The 16,782-nt window shown below is 49.1% G+C and overlaps 1 protein-coding gene across 7 annotated transcripts in view; it reads left to right on the top strand.

Annotated features, from left to right (window-relative positions):
• EHMT2 (euchromatic histone lysine methyltransferase 2) overlaps positions 1-16,782 on the top strand; it is a 79,705-nt gene that overhangs the window by 44,354 nt on the left and 18,569 nt on the right. For all 7 annotated transcript variants that reach the window (XM_053295539.1, XM_053295535.1, XM_053295538.1 and 4 more), the window contains 8 exons: positions 1,475-1,620; positions 1,749-1,892; positions 3,025-3,254; positions 4,517-4,708; positions 13,748-13,830; positions 14,084-14,190; positions 14,745-14,867; positions 16,404-16,505. In XM_053295539.1, coding sequence (XP_053151514.1) covers positions 1,475-1,620; positions 1,749-1,892; positions 3,025-3,254; positions 4,517-4,708; positions 13,748-13,830; positions 14,084-14,190; positions 14,745-14,867; positions 16,404-16,505 — 1,127 coding nt within the window. The remainder of the gene's footprint in view (positions 1-1,474; positions 1,621-1,748; positions 1,893-3,024; positions 3,255-4,516; positions 4,709-13,747; positions 13,831-14,083; positions 14,191-14,744; positions 14,868-16,403; positions 16,506-16,782) is intronic.

The following is a 16,782-nucleotide window of genomic DNA, read 5'->3' as shown; positions in this document are numbered from 1 at the left end:
GTTCTGCATTGAACAGAACAGGGTGCAGCCTTGTGGAAAGTGGTGTTGATGGCCACAAGGTTGCCTGTTTAAGGCTAGTGAGACCTAATAGCCGTGATGGCGCTGCTGCTATTATTATTTTTATGGTTTTCAACAACAAAAATGTTCTCAAAGCAGTTTTAATAGAAAGAGGGAATTGGATGACTCGCTGTCTCAAAATGACTCACTGTCCAAGAAACACAAGGTAGATGTCAGCCAGGGGCATAGCAGGGTCAGCAAGGTCCTGTGTTCAATAAATGAACACTGCCCCCCCTTAAAAAAAAATTGTGGCACCTGAAGTGCCGCAACTTTTTTTTAACTTTAAGATGATATAATGGCGATGATATATAGAAAAGTGGGAGATAAAAATTACAATGGAGCAATTACATAATTGTACAACAAGATTCCTTTTGATGTTGTGATTCAGTCAGTGCGCACAGATGTATACCGGTTAACTGCAAGGAATTAAAAAACAGTCTCGATATAAAAAATTGGAAAAATAGTGGATCTCTAATGCGTTGGTGGAAACAAGATCAGATAAATGGTTTTGAACTGTTTTGAAATTGTTTTTATATTGTTTTAAGCTGTGTGTTTTAAATGGTGTTTGTTTTTATGTTTTTTAAACTTGTTGTACACTGCCCAGAGCCTTTGGGTGTGGTGATCTAGAGATTGATTGATTGAATAAATAAATAAATAAATAAATAAATAAGCATTCTCCCTTGCTCTTGACAAGATTTTAAAAACCTCTTTTAAAAAATAATAATAATGGGGTTGGGGTTTTTTTTGGACATTTTTTATTTTACAACATCTTTCCCAGTCCCCCACCCCCACCCCCAAGCCCAACCTTCCCTTCTTAAAAAAAACCCCTAAAAAATCTTTTGACATCACTGCCCCTCTTTCTCTTGCCCCTGCTGCTTCTCGCCTCCGCCGCTCATTAGCCGGTTTGCACAGCAAGGGGTTCCATGGCTTCTCTCCTCGCTCGAATGAGGAGAGAAGCCATAGAACCCTTTACCACTGTGTGACCGGCTACAAAATGGAAGGTGCACATGTATATGCGTTAGGCATCAGTGTGCATGTGCACCTTCCATTTTTTAGCTGTCTCCCGCAGTGATGAGGGATTCTATGGTTTCTCTCCTTGTTCAAGTGAGGAGAAAAGCCATGGAACACCTACCACCCCTGCACAGATTGCCTACCAAGTGGCAGGGGTGAGGAGCAGTGGCAGCGAGGAGCGACAAGGCAGGAGGCACTGGAAAAATGCCTGTTGGGGTTGAATAAGGACAATTGCTCCCGCCCTACTAAATATAAGAGCGTCACAGCTTTAGAAGATTCCTCTTTACTCAGTTAGTTACCAAGTTTAAAGAACCACTGATCTTGTGGACCAGAGCAGGGATGGAGTTTTGAACTAAAAGCCGCTGGTTTCTGAGCCCCATTTTTCACTCCCTCTCCCCCTTTGCAGGGGTATCTAATGAGACAAGTTCGCTGGAGACAGAGCGCTTTGAGGAGCTGCCCCTTTGCTCCTGCCGCATGGAAGCCCCAACAATTGAACGCCTCAGCCAGCAGGCCGGGAACCAGTGCATGGCAACAGAGAGTGCTGATGGAGAGGTAAGAAGATGGGAGTCTTGGAAAGTAGCAGGAGTGGGGGGGCTTCTCATTGAGACTGGAGCAGGTTTGGCCCCCTACTCCAGTGAGAAATTAGGCCAGTGAGACACCATCTTCCTGTCTTTCCATAGCTCAGTGGCTGCTGCAGCAGCATCTTGAAGCGGGAGACGATGCGTCCCTCCAGCCGGGTTCCCCTCATGGTCCTGTGTGAATCTCATCGGGCCAGAATGGTGAAGCATCACTGCTGCCCGGGATGTGGCTACTTTTGCACTGCGGTGAGAAAACTGAGCAAGGATTGGTTTGCAAAGGGTGTGTGTGTGTGTTGGAGGTCAGGATTGAGGCGGCCTCAGCAGAACTAGTGAGGGACTGAAAAGAAGGACAGATGATAACTAGGCATAGAGGCACCTTCTCAGGTGTCCCCTTATATCTGGCAGGGAGAAGGCAATGGTCTCTATTCAGCCCAGCGCAGTGTTTTCCAGTGACTGTTGCTGTGTGTTTCATTTTCGAATGAGAACCATTTTTGTGGGAGGAGAGCTGGTCCTGTGGTAGCAAGCATGAATTCTCCCCTTTGCTAAGCAGGGTTCACCTTAGTTTGCATTTGAATGGGAGACTGCATGTCTGAGCACTGTAAGATACTCCTCGCTGGGAATGGGGCTGCTCTGGGAAGAGCTCCCAAGTTCCCTCCCTGGCATCTCCGGAGAGAGACTCCTGCTCGTAACCTTGGAGAAGCCGCTGCCAGTCTGTGTACAGACAATACTGAGGTAGTATATGGCAGCTTCTTATGTTCCTATGTTCCCTTTGCTAGGTAAATTGCTTTGTGAGCTTTTTTCTTTAAAAGCGGTATATCAGTACTTGTAATAATATGAAACTGCTTTGTACTGAATCAGCCACTGAATCCATCTAGGTCATAATGTTTACACTGATAGACAGTAACTCTAGAGCCCCGGAGAGGGGTCTTTCCCAGCCCTACCTGAAAACTTCCGGAATTGAACTTGAGACCTTCTGCATGAAGAGCAGATACTCTAGCTCTGAGCTACAGCTACAGCCCCATCTCCCAAGCATGTGATTTGAAATTGCCCCTGTCTCTGTTGTCTGGGCCATGGATGAGATGTATTTGAATCCAGACCAATCCAGGGTTCCACTGCTGCAGCTGAGATGTAGCAAGCAGAGGGTACTGCTCTGTTAACCAGGCAAGGGCAGAAGGCCAATCTTAGTACTTAGACTAGACCTGGCCAATCCAGAGGCTTCTTATTACCTGCCAATTGCAGAGGGTGATTGTAGCAGGCCCCTTTCTGTGCTTGAAGAGGACCCCTGACCTGGGCATACACATTCCCTGGAAATTGAATAGACTTGCCCTTAAGGTTCCTGGTTCAAGTTCCAAAATCTCTGATGGTCTGTTTCCTCCAGGGCACCTTTTTGGAGTGCCACCCTGACTTCCGTGTGGCTCATCGCTTCCACAAAGCCTGCGTTTCCCAGCTCAATGGCATGATTTTCTGCCCGCACTGCGGGGAAGATGCTTCTGAGGCCCAGGAAATCACTATAGCCAAGGCAGACACCTCCACCCCTGTCCCTGTTCCACCTTCGCATGGACAAGGAAGTTCTGAGACCACGGGCCGTGCTGACACTACCCAGCCCAGGTGAGGGGAAGATAGTAGGCTAAGATTTGAGGCTCCTGGTTTCTCTGATAGAAGGAAATAGATCCCTTGTTTATCACTTATGCAGCATTTTTCGGAAAATAAAATGTTTGCATCGTTCATAATACTTATGAGAGACCTATTGGGGGAGGGAGACAGCAGAATGGATCTGCTGGGCTGTTACTGGTGGCAGCAGTTCTGTTCTCCCCTCAGTGCCCCTGGGAACATGCTGTGTGACACAGGATCATTTCTGGGTGCGTGCTGTTGTGGGGATAGCTGGGAATAGTGGCCACTGAGAGGGCTTCTAGCCATGGTGCAAAGGGGGAGGCACAGCAAAAGCAGCCAGTTTCATGCCGCCTCCTCCAAATTGGAGACAAAATTCTCTTTTGAGAGCTCCAGCCTTCTCTCAGTATATTTTAGGCACCTTCTGGAGCTCTGTGTTCTCCTCTGCTCTCCCCCTCCCGCTTCACCAACAGCAGATAGCTCCACCTGTTCCTAGACCTTCTATTCCTTATTCCTTTCTACCCCACTGATTTCTGTGCTGTCTTCCCAGCTTTCAGTCTCACTGACTGCCAAATGTTCCTGTTTCCAGCTTAACACCACACTTTTCTTGTGTCCAAGCCCCATGTGAAGCTTTGCCCATTCAAAATTGACCTTCCATTTCTCTTGGAGATGGTGCAGTGTTTGTCGATGTTCTATACTGACTTTTCTTCCAGAACATCTAGAATCTTCCTGAACATTCTATGGCATTGGGGCAACTAATTCAGTGAACAAGGGGACAGGGTGGGGAGCGAGGTTTGCAGCTGACCTGAGAGCAGGCATGGTGGTAGGCTCTTCTTCTAGTTAAAACCATATCTATCTATCTACAGTGGACCCTCGACTTACGAACGACAAAAATGGCCGCACGCTTACGAATTTTTCGAGCTACGAATGGAAACCGTTGGTGGTTTAGATGCGGTTTCCTCGACTTACGAATTTTTAGATGCGGCTTACTCGACTTACGAATTTTTTTAAACCTCTGTGGGTGTGCTTTTCGACTTACGAAATTTTCGACCTCCGAACGTGCATTCGGAATGGATTAACTTCGTAAGTCGAGGGACCACTGTATATCTATCTATCTATCTATCTATCGATCGATCGATCGATCGATCGATCGAAAAATAATGACTTGCCCAAGGTCATTCAGCCAGCCTCTCACCTCCCTAGGTTGTAAGGGAAAGCATTCTTATTAGAGTATTTTACAGCTCTGTGTGTCCTTTCCTCAGTGCCCGGATGCGAGGCGGTTCAATCATAGAGCCTCTTCCAGAAGATGTGACAGGCCTTGGTGGCCCAGGGATTGACAGTGCAGGACCACGACTGAGCCTGCCTAATGGGGCGATACTCTCTGCACAGGGCCTTCCTCCAGGGTCTGGACGGGAACATCTGGAGCGTGCTCTGGTGGTTCAGGAGTCCGAACGGTAAGTGCAGCTGTCCCGTCTCTTTCCCTTGGCTTCCTTGGGAGCAAATCTGTCGCTGTTCCTAGCAAAATACCTATCATTATGGGTCATACCTAACCCTAACCCTATCATTATGACAGGTGTGTGTAAGGAGAGAGGGCTCTTTACTATAAGCCCCCATATGCAGAGACATGTTGCATTTCCCGAGGGATCTCTGTTAGCAGGGAATTGAACCATTAAATGTTTGGGTTCTGTTCAGGTTCATCAGTTGGGTTTTATTTTTTGTTTTTTACTTTTGAAAAGGTTTTCCTACAATTGTAGTTGGCATAACCAAGTACAAGAACAAAACATATATAAAAGTGGAGAAATAAAATAAGTGGAACTGTAACATGAATGTTCAGTCCTGGTTTGATTGTGCATTTTGGAAAAAGTGATTCAGATGCTCTGAAATTATTCTGTGTGAATATGATTGTAGCGGATTGTGGGTAGTTGAAAATTCCTTTCCTGACTCAGGCCAGGTTAATGGATAATCTCCCTGACCAGTCTAAACCAGTTCTGCAACAGAGGGAGACTTTAGTGCTGAGTCATCCCTGTGCTGTGCTCTGAGACACATACTGGCTGGTTTGAAACTAACTTTCAAGACCCTGAAAGTTAAGAAAAGGATTCTGGGAAAACACAGAAGTTTTGGTAGGGTTAGGTTCCTGCTGCCACCAAGCACTCTAAGACTTGCCTAGAACTGGTCCATTGGATTGAGTGCTTTAGTCCAAGATCCCTCTTTAGCTGGGTACTGCAAAAATTTGCTCCTCCTTTTCCTAACAAGCAAGACTAAAGAAAAAAACCTTTCCCTCCTGTGCGTTTTGCCTGCATGTGGAGCTAATTGTTAATTTGGCCAAGCTCTCATTAAGACCCATTTTGCACCAGAGAAACTCCCCCTCCTCCTGCTAGGTCAATAACCACCCTTGGAGGCTTGAAAAAAGGTAAAGAGTAACGAAAAAAAGTTTATTCAGTTACTACAGACTAGTTCTGTCTGAGGCTTTTAGCTTTTAGATATACTTCAAAATACTTAGTTGTTCAAAATAATATTTCAAAAGCACCCCGAATGATGCTGGGGCAGCACACTTTAAAATTTAGTTACTTACCGTATTTTATGGACTATAAGACGCTACGGACTATAAGACGCACCTTAATTTTAGTCCAGTTTTTCAGAGTTTTAACATATTAAACTGTTATCAAAACTGTAGCGAAAAGTCCTGCTAGCTCCAGGAAAGGATTCTCAGCCTTGCTTCAGTTTGTTCTCCTTTCTTCTTGCCTCAGATAAGTCCTCTTTCAATTGCTCCTACTCTACTCCTTGTTTTCTCTTCAACCTCGCTTCTGACCCTATTAAAAAAAAAGAACCTCTTTCGTTTTCGAGCTTTCCTTCTCCTCTCGCCTCGATCTCCCCTCCAAGCCCTCCCACCGCACCCCACTCTGTCCTTTTCTTCCTTCTGCCATGGAGCAGAGCAGAGTGCCTTGTTTGCAGGGCCTTAGGCCCAGAACGGAGAAAGCGAGGGCGCAAACGGCGAAAGCGGACCGCTCCGCTGCGAGCGCGGCTGCCGCCAAGCATACCTCAGCTGCGCCCAGGACCACCGCGTCCCCCCCCCCCGGGCGAAGGGCCATCCACGGCGATGCTCCCCACTGCAGGAGCGGGCACCTCGAAGAAGGGCTGCCGCAGCGCGTGCAGGCGTGCACAGCGACGGCCGCCATTTTGACTTGGCCTTCGAGGCCGACGCGGACCAGTCGAGGGCCCAGCGGCAGCGCAGGACGGCCCAGGTGCTGGAAGCTTTTGCGGCAGCACGATCCTCGGAGGCCACCGGCTCGTCAGGGGAGGAGGAGGAGTCCACAGCCCAAGTGGCGGAGGGTCAGCTGGAGCGGCAGTCCCCAGGCGGCACGGGGTTAATAGAGGGTCGCCCCCAATCCCCTCCTTTAGCAGCGGTACAGGCTTTGCCGGGGGATAGCCCCCCGAACCTGTTGGGCAGGCTTACGAGTATAAGACGCAGTTACGAGTATAAGATGCACCTGAATTTTGGCGGATATTTTTCGAGGAAAAAAGTGCGTCTTATAGTCCGTAAAATATGGTAGTTGCAAATAACAGATATTTAGGAAATGAATCGTTGGCACTTACCTGAATAGTCATTCTCCTCAGAAGTATGGATTGTATCTGATGACAGGATGGGTTGTCACGACCTACTGCTCCACAGACAGGGCCAATCAAAAACGTTGTGGCTAGCCAGGAGGGAGGGACCAACCCCTCAGGTTTCAGTACTTAGCCAGCGAACTCGTGCTCCAAAAGATAGAAAAAACACAGTAAACAGAGCCAAAGAAAATGGCAATTAGAACAGACTGAATAGGAACATGAAAGACTCGTCAGGAATGAGCAGTGCCCTAACTCAAAAACCACCCCCAGGGAGGTCAGACCGCCCAGGATGAAAACCTCCCCACATAAATATGTGAAGGACAGGCAGAAGATAGCCAGAAAAGATAAAGACCAGACACACAAGCGGGAGGGTCGGATACAATCCATACTTCTGAGGAGAATGACCATTCAGGTAAGTGCCAACGATTCATTCTCCCTCAGAAGAGGATTTTATCCGATGACAGGATGGGATCTGCCCAAGCCCTGTGAAAAAACCAGGGTGGGAGCTACAAGGTCTGGTCCTATTGCAGAACCACCTGCTGCAAAATGCGCTTGCCAAAAGAGGCGTCGGCTGAGGTCCAATCGTTAATTTTATAATGTTTCACGAAAGTCGAGAGAGAAGCCCAGGTTGCCGCCCGGCAAATATCCACCAGAGGCGCCAAGGTGGAAAAAGCGGCAGATGCAGCTGCACTTCGAGTGGAGTGGGCAGTGATCCCGGCAGGAGCAGGAGCCCCTGTAGCAGAATATGCCAGTAGGATACACTGGCATATCCAACGCGACAATGTAGGAGTGGAGACTCGCCTGCCCAGAGCACAGTCCCTGAATGAGACAAAGAAGGACTCTGTGGACCGAATCAGCTTCGTGCGCCGCAGGTAGATCTTAACAGCCCTGCGCACGTCCAGCGTATGCCATTCTTTCTCCTTCAAGCAATAAGGATGTGGACAGAAAGAAGGCAACATCAGCTCCTGCGCACGATGGAAAACTGAATTGACCTTAGGTAAATAAGATGGATCAGTACATAACAAAACGTAGTCAGGATAAACTAGACACAACTCCTTACGCACGGATAGCGCACCCAAGTCTGCTACCCGCCGCGCAGAAGTAATTGCCACCAAAAACAATACCTTAAAGGTCAACAACCGTAGAGGAACCGAATGCAAAGGTTCGAAAGGCGCCTTGGTGAGAGCTCTGAAAACCAAATTCAAGTCTCAGGTAGGAAACCTGTGGACCGTAGGCGGCTTCAAAACTGCTGCCCCTTTTAAAAACCTCTGAACATGAGGATGTGCCGATAGGGCGGGAACTCCCTGCACTTGCAAAACAGTTGACAAGGCAAAAACCTGACGACGGAGAGTATTGGGCCGAAGCCCAGAAGACCCTTCTGCAAAAACCCCAACACCTGTGCAACAGAAGCCGAAAGAGGAGGAATCCCAGAGGAAGCACACCAGGTCGCGAATGCTTTCCAAGTGGACTGATATACACAAACAGTAGAAGGACGGCGGAAAGCCAAAATGATCTGTTGAACAGAACTAGAGTAGCCAGAAACTCCCGCTAAACCTCCACGCGTAGAGGCTGAGCCACGCTGGTTCCAGATGAAAAAGGACCCTGACTGAGAAGCTGAGGATGGGACCCCAGGGGCATTGGCGGAGCTGACGACCGCGCTACCAAGTCCGAGAACCATGGTCTCCACGGCCAATGCAGAGCCACCAGAAGGACCTCCGCCCGAAGCTCGCGTATCCTCCGAATGGTCTGAGGTAGAATGGCGAAGGGGGGGAAGGCATACAACAACTCCCTCGGCCATGGGAATGTTAGAGCGTCTTTCTCCGTGGCCCCAGGAACCTGATACCATGTGAGGTACTGGTCTAGTTTGGCGTTTGCCAGGGAGGTGAACAGGTCCAGGGATGGACGGCCAAAATGCCAAACCACCCGATGGAAGACTTGGGGGTCCAGAGACCACTCCGCGGGGTCCATGTGAGACCAGCTGAGCCAATCTGCAAGGGTGTTGGACACCCCGCTGATGAGAAGGTGTTCCTCTGCCCACTCCAACAGGAGGGAGGCCTCTCGCATCAGGGACCGGGACCTTGTCCCGCCCTGACAGTTGACATGGGCCTTGGCGGTTGCGCTGTCCGTGCGAACCAGGACGTGCTGAGCGTGAACCACAGGAAGGAACTCTTGCAGAACCAGCCTGATTGCTCGCAACTCTAGCCAGTTTATGGAGTTGGAAGCCTTCTCCTCCGACCAGCGCCCCTGAGCTAGAAGATGAAGGCAATGACCCCCCCAGCCCTGAAGGCTGGCATCCGTTGTCACCTGGACCCGAGGCATCGGAAGAAACCTCACCCCCTTTTTTGCTGCTGGAGAAAACCACCATCGCAGGGAATGTTGGACCCACGGAGGCAGGGAGACCCGGAGCCTGGACCGACTGGCAATCTGCTTCTGAAACTGCAACAACAGCCACTGGAGGGGGCGGGAGTGGAAACGACTCCAAGAAACGATCCCTATGGTGGAAACCATAAGCCCTTGCAACTGACTCAGGGAGAGGAGATCGGACCTGGGGCGTAGGACTAAGGAATGGCACTTGGACGCAAGCTTGACCCTGCGTTCGGGCAGGAGACATACAGTCCCCTCAACTGTGTCGATAACAGCCCTGAGATGAACCAGTTTCATCTGGGGAACGAGGGAGCTCTTCTTGAAGTTCACCATGAAACCGTGGGACTTCAGAACCGACAGCGTTGCCTGTATATCCTCCTGGGCCTTCTGGAAGGACGACGACCTCAGCAAAAAGTCTTCCAAATACGGATAAAGGTGAACCCCCTTGGTCCTCAAGTGTGCCACGAGTGCCACCATGAGTTTGGTAAACACCCTTGGCGCAGTCGAAAGACCAAAGGGCAGCGCCAGATACTGAAAGTGGGACCCCTGGTACGCGAACCGCAGGAAACGTCTGTCCTGGGCCAGGATAGGAACATGAAGGTACAGCTCCTTGAGGTCCACAGACGAGAGGTAATCGCCCTCCTGGAGAGCCATCAAAATTGTGTGAAGGGTTTCCATGTGAAACCCCCTCTGTCTGAGGAAACGATTGACGTACTTCAAATCCAAAATGGCTCTCCACTGATCATTCTTTTTGGGGACCAGAAAAAGAATCGAATAAATCCCCTGTCCCCACTCCCCCAGGGGCACAGGCTTGATTGCCTGAATGCTGACCAGATGCTGGATAGCTTCCAACATCACAAGTGACTTTTGACCCCTGTGGGACTGGGGAGTGGGGAGATAGCGGTCTGAAGGAAGATGGTCGAACTCCAGAGCATAGCCCTGGGACACTGTCCTGAGTATCCAAGCGTCCGTGCACGTTTATGACCAGGCCGCCGCAAATGACTGCAGCCTGCCCCCTACCTGGAGAGGAAGTGACAGCGGGGGGTAGTCATTGGTTGGAACTCTTCTTGAAACTGGTCTTAACCTGTTGACCGGCATGCTGGGGGCTACGGAAAGAGCTGTCACGAAAGGAGGATCGGGCCCTCGACCACGACCCTCGCTCCTGCCTGTTTTGCCTGTAATGAAATGAAGGTTTATATCCCTTGGTAGATGACGTAGAAGGAAGACTTTTACGTTCCTCATGGGAAACGGTTGAGGACATTGCCTTTTTCTTTTCACTGGTCTCAATCAGAACCGGTTCCAAAACCTCCCCAAAGAGCTTCCTGCCCCGGAAGGCTGAATTAGCTAAGTTGCTCCTGGACTTTTGGTCCACCTTCCAGTTCTTCAACCACAGTAAACGCCTGACAGTGAGATCCGATGCCAGCGCCCTGGCAGAAAGCTGGGCTGCATCTAAGGAGGAATCTGCCATAAAAGCTGATGCCTTACCCAACTTATTGAGCCCCTGCCTTAGGGCAAGCAATTCAGGGGGAACTAACGGAACCAACTCCTTCACCCATAGGATAGCCGCCCTTGCAAACATAGAATTAGCCATAGAAGCCCTCAGAGAAAAGGCAGACGCCTCATGCGATCTGCGCAGAGCAGCGTCACATTTTTTATGGTCAAGATTCTTGAGAACCTCATCCCCATCCCTGGGGAGGACAGCCCCCGTGACCAAGGCGGCCACCTCAGCATTCACAGGTGGCAGCTTCAACTTGTCCATAACCTCTGCACTAGAGGCATAAAAGCGCTGGATGGTGAGAGGGGGCCCCTTACACTCAGTAGGATGGTCCCATTCTGACTGAATAATGCCCAGAAACAACTGGGGACAAGGTACAGTCACCTCAGGATGCTTGAAGGTGGGAAGGACCTCGGGGTCCCCCACCTGGTTCCCAGAGGTCGGCGGAACCACCCCTTCCAAGCAGAGGCTCTTACGGACCTTGTGTAAAAGGACTGGGTAGTCCGCAGGTGTGAACAATCGGTAGGGGGGAGAAGGTGATGTCCCAGGATCCCCCTCATCCCCTGATAATTCTCCCTCCTCCTTATCAGAGTCAGAGTCATCAGAATGCTGACTGCCTGTGGGGGGTACACTTCCACGTGCCCGAACGGGAGATGGGCGAGGAGACAACTGGGGGGGGTCATCATGTGGTGGGGGGGCCCACAGCCCGCAAATCCTCGACCCTTAAAGGACGCAAGACTCCCTCCCCGACACCCAAAATGGGGGCCACGCCGCTACCCGCAGCTGCAGCATCTAAAATGGCGACAGGCTGAGGGGAAGGGGTTTGGGCGAGAAAAACGGCGGGAAGGGAAGAAGGAGTTGCTGCAACTGGCCAGGCAAATCTGCCAAGCTCCTCAGCCACCACCTTCCTCAGAAGCGCTGCGAACGCTGGCGGAATCTCCTCCTCTCCCAACCTGGCGCCCGCAGCATGCTGTCAGCTGGAGGAAGGGCAGGGACACTTGGCGGGTGGAGCAGCTCCATCCCAGTCAGAGGACCCGGGTGCCGTCTCCTGCAGCAGCGGCCTACCCTCTAAGCTGCCCGAGGGCGAAACGGAGGGCTGCGGCAGAGGAGTAGCCCACTCCAGGGAACCCTCGGGTTCAAGATGAGGCGGCGGCTGAGCGCCTGGCGCCCCGGCGGTGGATTCACTCCCCTCCGGGAGCGAAGCCCCGGACGATCCCTCTCCTGGCGAAAGGGGAGGACCCGCCGAGGAAGAGCCCTTCTTCTTGTCCCTTTTCTTATCCTTTGGGGCTTTGTGGACTCGAGCTCCGGGGGTGGGAGAGGTAGCCACCACCCACTCGGCCCTGCACACCGAGTGTGCTAAGGAATCCTCTGAGAGGGAGGGGGAAACCTCCTTCTCACCACGATCGAGCTCTGTTGCCATGGCGCGACACACAAGAGCAGCGGCTGAGGAAAACAAATAACCTGCCTTCCCAAAAACCTCTCCTATCTAGCGATAGAGGATCAGGCAAGTAGTAGACAGCAAGCTCAAGGAAGAAAACAGCAGAGCACAACACAGCACCTGCTTGGAGCAAGACAGGGCAAAGAACTGAAGTCTGAGGGGTTGGTCCCTCCCTCCCGGCTAGCCACAAAGTTTTTGATTGGCCCTGTCTGTGAAGCAGTAGGTCGTGACAACCCATCCTGTCATCGGATACAATCCTCTTCTGAGGGAGAATGCAAAGCACACACCAAAGAAACAGAAATTCGAGTGCAAATTCTTACTAAAACACTTTCTCTTTCCCTAAACTTTTGAAGCCACTAGCCTTGGCTTCCTTTTTCCTTGAACTCACTAAGCTCCTGATGAGAATCAAGCCTCCTGCAATCCTGTCTTACAAGGACCTGCAGCCATCCTGCTGCAGCAAAACTCCATTGCCACATGTCCTCCTTGCTCCTCCAGCACAAAACTTCCTTTCTTGTTCCCAGAATTCCCAGCAACAGCTCTCTAGGTCCCACTCACCTGTTGGACTGATTGGTTGAGCTCTGGAGTTCACCAGGCTGTCAGTCAAGACAAGGGTTCACTTCCTGTTAACTCTTTAGAGGGAGGGGAGCCAGGTCACTACAATGATCTTCCCAACTTTTCTGAGAATATTAAAAGTGACCTTTCCTAATACTAATACTATGAATATTTAGATATCACTTTTCAACAACAACAACAACAACAGTTCATAAAGCAGTTTAGACAGAAAAATAAATAAATAAGATGGTTGCCTGTCATCCCCAATAAGCTCACCATCTAAAAAGAAACACAAAGCAGTCGGGCATAACGTTTTGGCAGCAAAACCTCAGTTGGCGGCGAAGCTTAGAGAAAACCAAAGGTTCCAGTTGCAGTTTGGCGAGGCAAAACAGAGTCAGCCTTCAGCCCCTAAGTAAAAGTTAGTGTGTTTGGGGTATACTGCAGTAACAATCTCAGCCAGCTATAACTGTGGTTATCCTGTACATCTGAACCCGGTCAAAGTAGACACTAACAACAGCCACTGGAAAAATGCTGTGCTCGGGTTTGGTAGGGACAGTTGCTCTCCCTCTGCAAAAGTGGTAATGTATTGTTTCTTTTGAATGGAAAGTTATTTGCCACTTAAGAGATAGCTCCCTTCAGGTGAATTATTCTGGAGAGGGTAGGAAGGAATAACGGGAGCACATCCTGCCTGTATATTTGTAGGCATCACCATAGGGTTTTGCAGCAAAGTGCGTTAAGGTGGGATTCTCAAACTTGGGTCTCCAGATGTTAGACTACAGCTCCCAACTTCAGCCATAGTGACTGGGAATGATGGGAGTTGTAGGCCAACAACATCTGGAGACCAAAGTTGGGACCCCTTGGATTGAGGGCGTTGCATGTCTGGAAGAGTGCCGAGTAGGGCACTGCCATTGCTTCTTCAGCTTTTGAAATGTTTTTGTTGTCCTGTCTCTGTCTTCCCTAGAATGTGCCCTTTCCAAATTCCCATTTGCTCGATCCGAGAGAAAACCACCTCTCTTATGATCTCTCTCTGTCTGGCAGGCGCAAGAAGCTGCGATTCCACCCTCGCCAGCTGTATCTCTCCGTCAAGCAAGGGGAGCTCCAGAAAGTGGTGCTAATGTTGTGTAAGTTGTCCTGGGCATGCTTTCTCTAATTCACCATGCTGTAGACATACACAGGGATAGACCAGTGGTGGAAATGAGCAACTGCAGTTGTAGGGGGATTGAAATCCAGTTCAGGGTAGAACCAGAGAGGTAAGTGATTAGTTATTCGAGGCTATGTACATTTCTGTGTGTGCTTAAGAATTAGCACCCACCACATCCTGTTTTCTAAACTGTTTTGTCTCTCAGCTCCAAAATGTCTGCACTTCCTTTCCAGTGGACAGTTTGGATCCCAATTTCCAAAGTGACCAGCAAAGCAAACGCTTCCCGCTGCATGCTGCAGCACAGAAGGGCTTCATGGAAATCTGCCATGTTTTACTGCAGGTGAGAAATGTAACTGGGTCTTCTTATCCCCATCCGCACCCAGTTTTCCCTCCTCTCCCCCCCCCCTTTTTTCCCCTTAAAGAATGTTTCTCACATTCATGGCTGTTTATAATATATAAATAAATAATGGAAAACTTCCTTATTCTTTCTCTGTTTTCCTGCTTTGTTACTTTCCTTGCCCTAAAATTTCAAATTGCATGAATTACTTTGAATTGACAAAGTAGAAAAACTTATGTGACATTGGCGACCCAAGTTGCAACTGAAGAGACTCTTCCTCATGTCTGCCTGTCTTGTCTCTCTCTCTGTGTCTGTCTGTCTGTCTGTCTGTCTGTCTGTCTGTCTGTCTGTCTGTCTCTCTCTCTCTCTCTCTCTCTCTCTCTCTCTCTCTCTCTCTCTCTCTCTCTCTCTCTCTCACACACACACACACACACACACACACACACACACACACACAGTTGTTGCTAGGATGAGTGATGCAAAATAGAGTGTGGCCATATAGTCTTGCAGGCATAATATATTGGTACTGTTTAACTCTCATTTCTCCCCCACTGCAGGCTGGTGCCAATATAAACACAGTGGACAAGTTACGTCGGACGCCTCTAATGGAGGCCGTCGCAAACAACCATGTGGAGTTAGCACGCTATTTGGTCAAAAGGGGTGGCTGTGTCTACACCAAGGTCAGGAGCCTACAGGAGAGATCCTCTGGCAGAGGGATATCTGTGTGGCTACAAGTGGGGAAGGTGTCTTCAAAGGGCTGTTTAGGTGCATTTCATGTGTTGTGAAGGAATATCTATATAGGAGTAGGATAGTCACCATCATCCTGCTGTTAACAGGTATGTGACAGGAGAAATTCCACAGGTATAGTTTTTCTTGGTAGGGAGATACGGAATGTGTCACCAGTTGAATTTCTGTGCAACCGGTTGAAGGAACAAGAGCCTTGCCAATAAAACCAGTAGCAAACGTATGTATGTAGGAGATAGCTGGCAGTGTCATTTCCCTATGAGGCATGTGGTGTTTGTGGCTGGGGTGGATGGAAGTCTGTTCAAGAATAAATGAACCATGAGAATAGTCGACATACATGTACATATGTGAAGGCTGTTTTTTGAACAACAGTGTGAGAGTAAAGGAGTTTGATAAGAAGCTTATCTCTCTGAGAAGCAACTGAGGTTTGCATGCAGCTTAGGCTGCGCCTTGGCAAATATGTTTTGGATCGAGGAGCCAATCAGTTGACACTTGACAAAACTATCAGACTTAGCGACAGACATTGTGGTGGCGGGGAGAATAAATGGTCTTCTCTTATCCCATTTACAAGTAACATAGAACAGAAACTGGGCTTCTGGGACAAATAAAGATTTTATTAAACAACTCTTCCCTCTGAATATACTAGTCTCAGTCCATTTCCGGGCCCACTTCAAAGTGCTGGTTTTAACCTTTAAAGCCCTAAATGGCTTGGGACTGGGTTACCTGAAAGAGTGCCTTGCCCTATATGTCCCATCCCTGTCCTTAAGATCTTCAGAGGCCCTCCTACGGCTGCCCCTGCCAAACAAGGTGAGGCGAGTGGCTACTAGGGAGAGGGCTTTTTCAGTGGTTGCACCCCATTTATGGAATAGCCTCTCCAGTGAGGTTTGCCTGGCTTCATCACTTTGTTCTTTTGGATGCCAGGTTCTTTTAGATGCCAGGAGTGAACTTTTTTGTTCACTCAGGCCTTTTAAATTTTAATTTTTTTGATCTGATTGTAACTCATTTTTTTAAAAAAAATGTTTTTTGAGTTATTTTTCTATTGTATTTTCTTACCCCTTCCCCCCCCCCCTTTTTTGGTCTGCTGTGATTTAATGTGTGTTTTTATCTCTTTTTAAAAAAATGTGTTGTATGCAGCCCAAAGAAGAATTTGTTATGGGCTAGCTAACAAATAAAGTTTATTATTATTAATCCAGGCACCATGGTTAATTTCTAGGCTCTCACCATGGTTAATTTCTTGTTTCTCTGATACTTGGGATTTGTCAAGGCCTGGCTTAGGTTTCTTGACAAGGTAACCCTTTTTGAGGTTGAAGGATATCTCTGTTCGGATATGTTCTGTCAGGTCAGATATAATACCGGAGGAAGTAAGAGAGGAACAGTTGAAAAGAGACTTGAACATTGTAGGGTAGTATAATGAAATATGTGGCTCAGTGATTAAATAACTGGTATTTACCTTCCCACTGCTGCTGTCAAAGGAGGATGACGGATCCACCTGTCTCCATCACGCTGCCAAGAACGGAAATGTTGAAATGGTCAGCTTGCTACTTTCCACCGGACAAGTGGATGTCAATGCCCAGGTGAGGGAGGGGCTTGCTCCAAGAGGGGATAGACTTGGGTTGATCTGCTTTCTCTCCCCCACCCCGTACCAAAGAGTCAGTGTGCTTGTGATACCCCTAGAAAAAAGTCCTGTGATACCCCTAGAAAATATGCTCAGGTGTGCAAAGAAAGGACAACATAATTTCTGCAGGGGCCAGCTCTGTTGGCATGGATGAAGCATTGCAGAAATAGTGCATTGCAATGGGAGAGATGGGCTGAGAGGGCTTGGCCTTAGCTGGCCCTCAGTCTAAATACCCA

This window comes from Hemicordylus capensis, chromosome 2 (assembly GCF_027244095.1).
Source record: "Hemicordylus capensis ecotype Gifberg chromosome 2, rHemCap1.1.pri, whole genome shotgun sequence".
In the NCBI taxonomy this organism is placed as follows: domain Eukaryota; kingdom Metazoa; phylum Chordata; class Lepidosauria; order Squamata; family Cordylidae; genus Hemicordylus; species Hemicordylus capensis.
The sequence above is the reverse complement of the archived record's forward strand: the minus strand, read 5'-3'. Positions and strand labels throughout refer to the sequence as shown.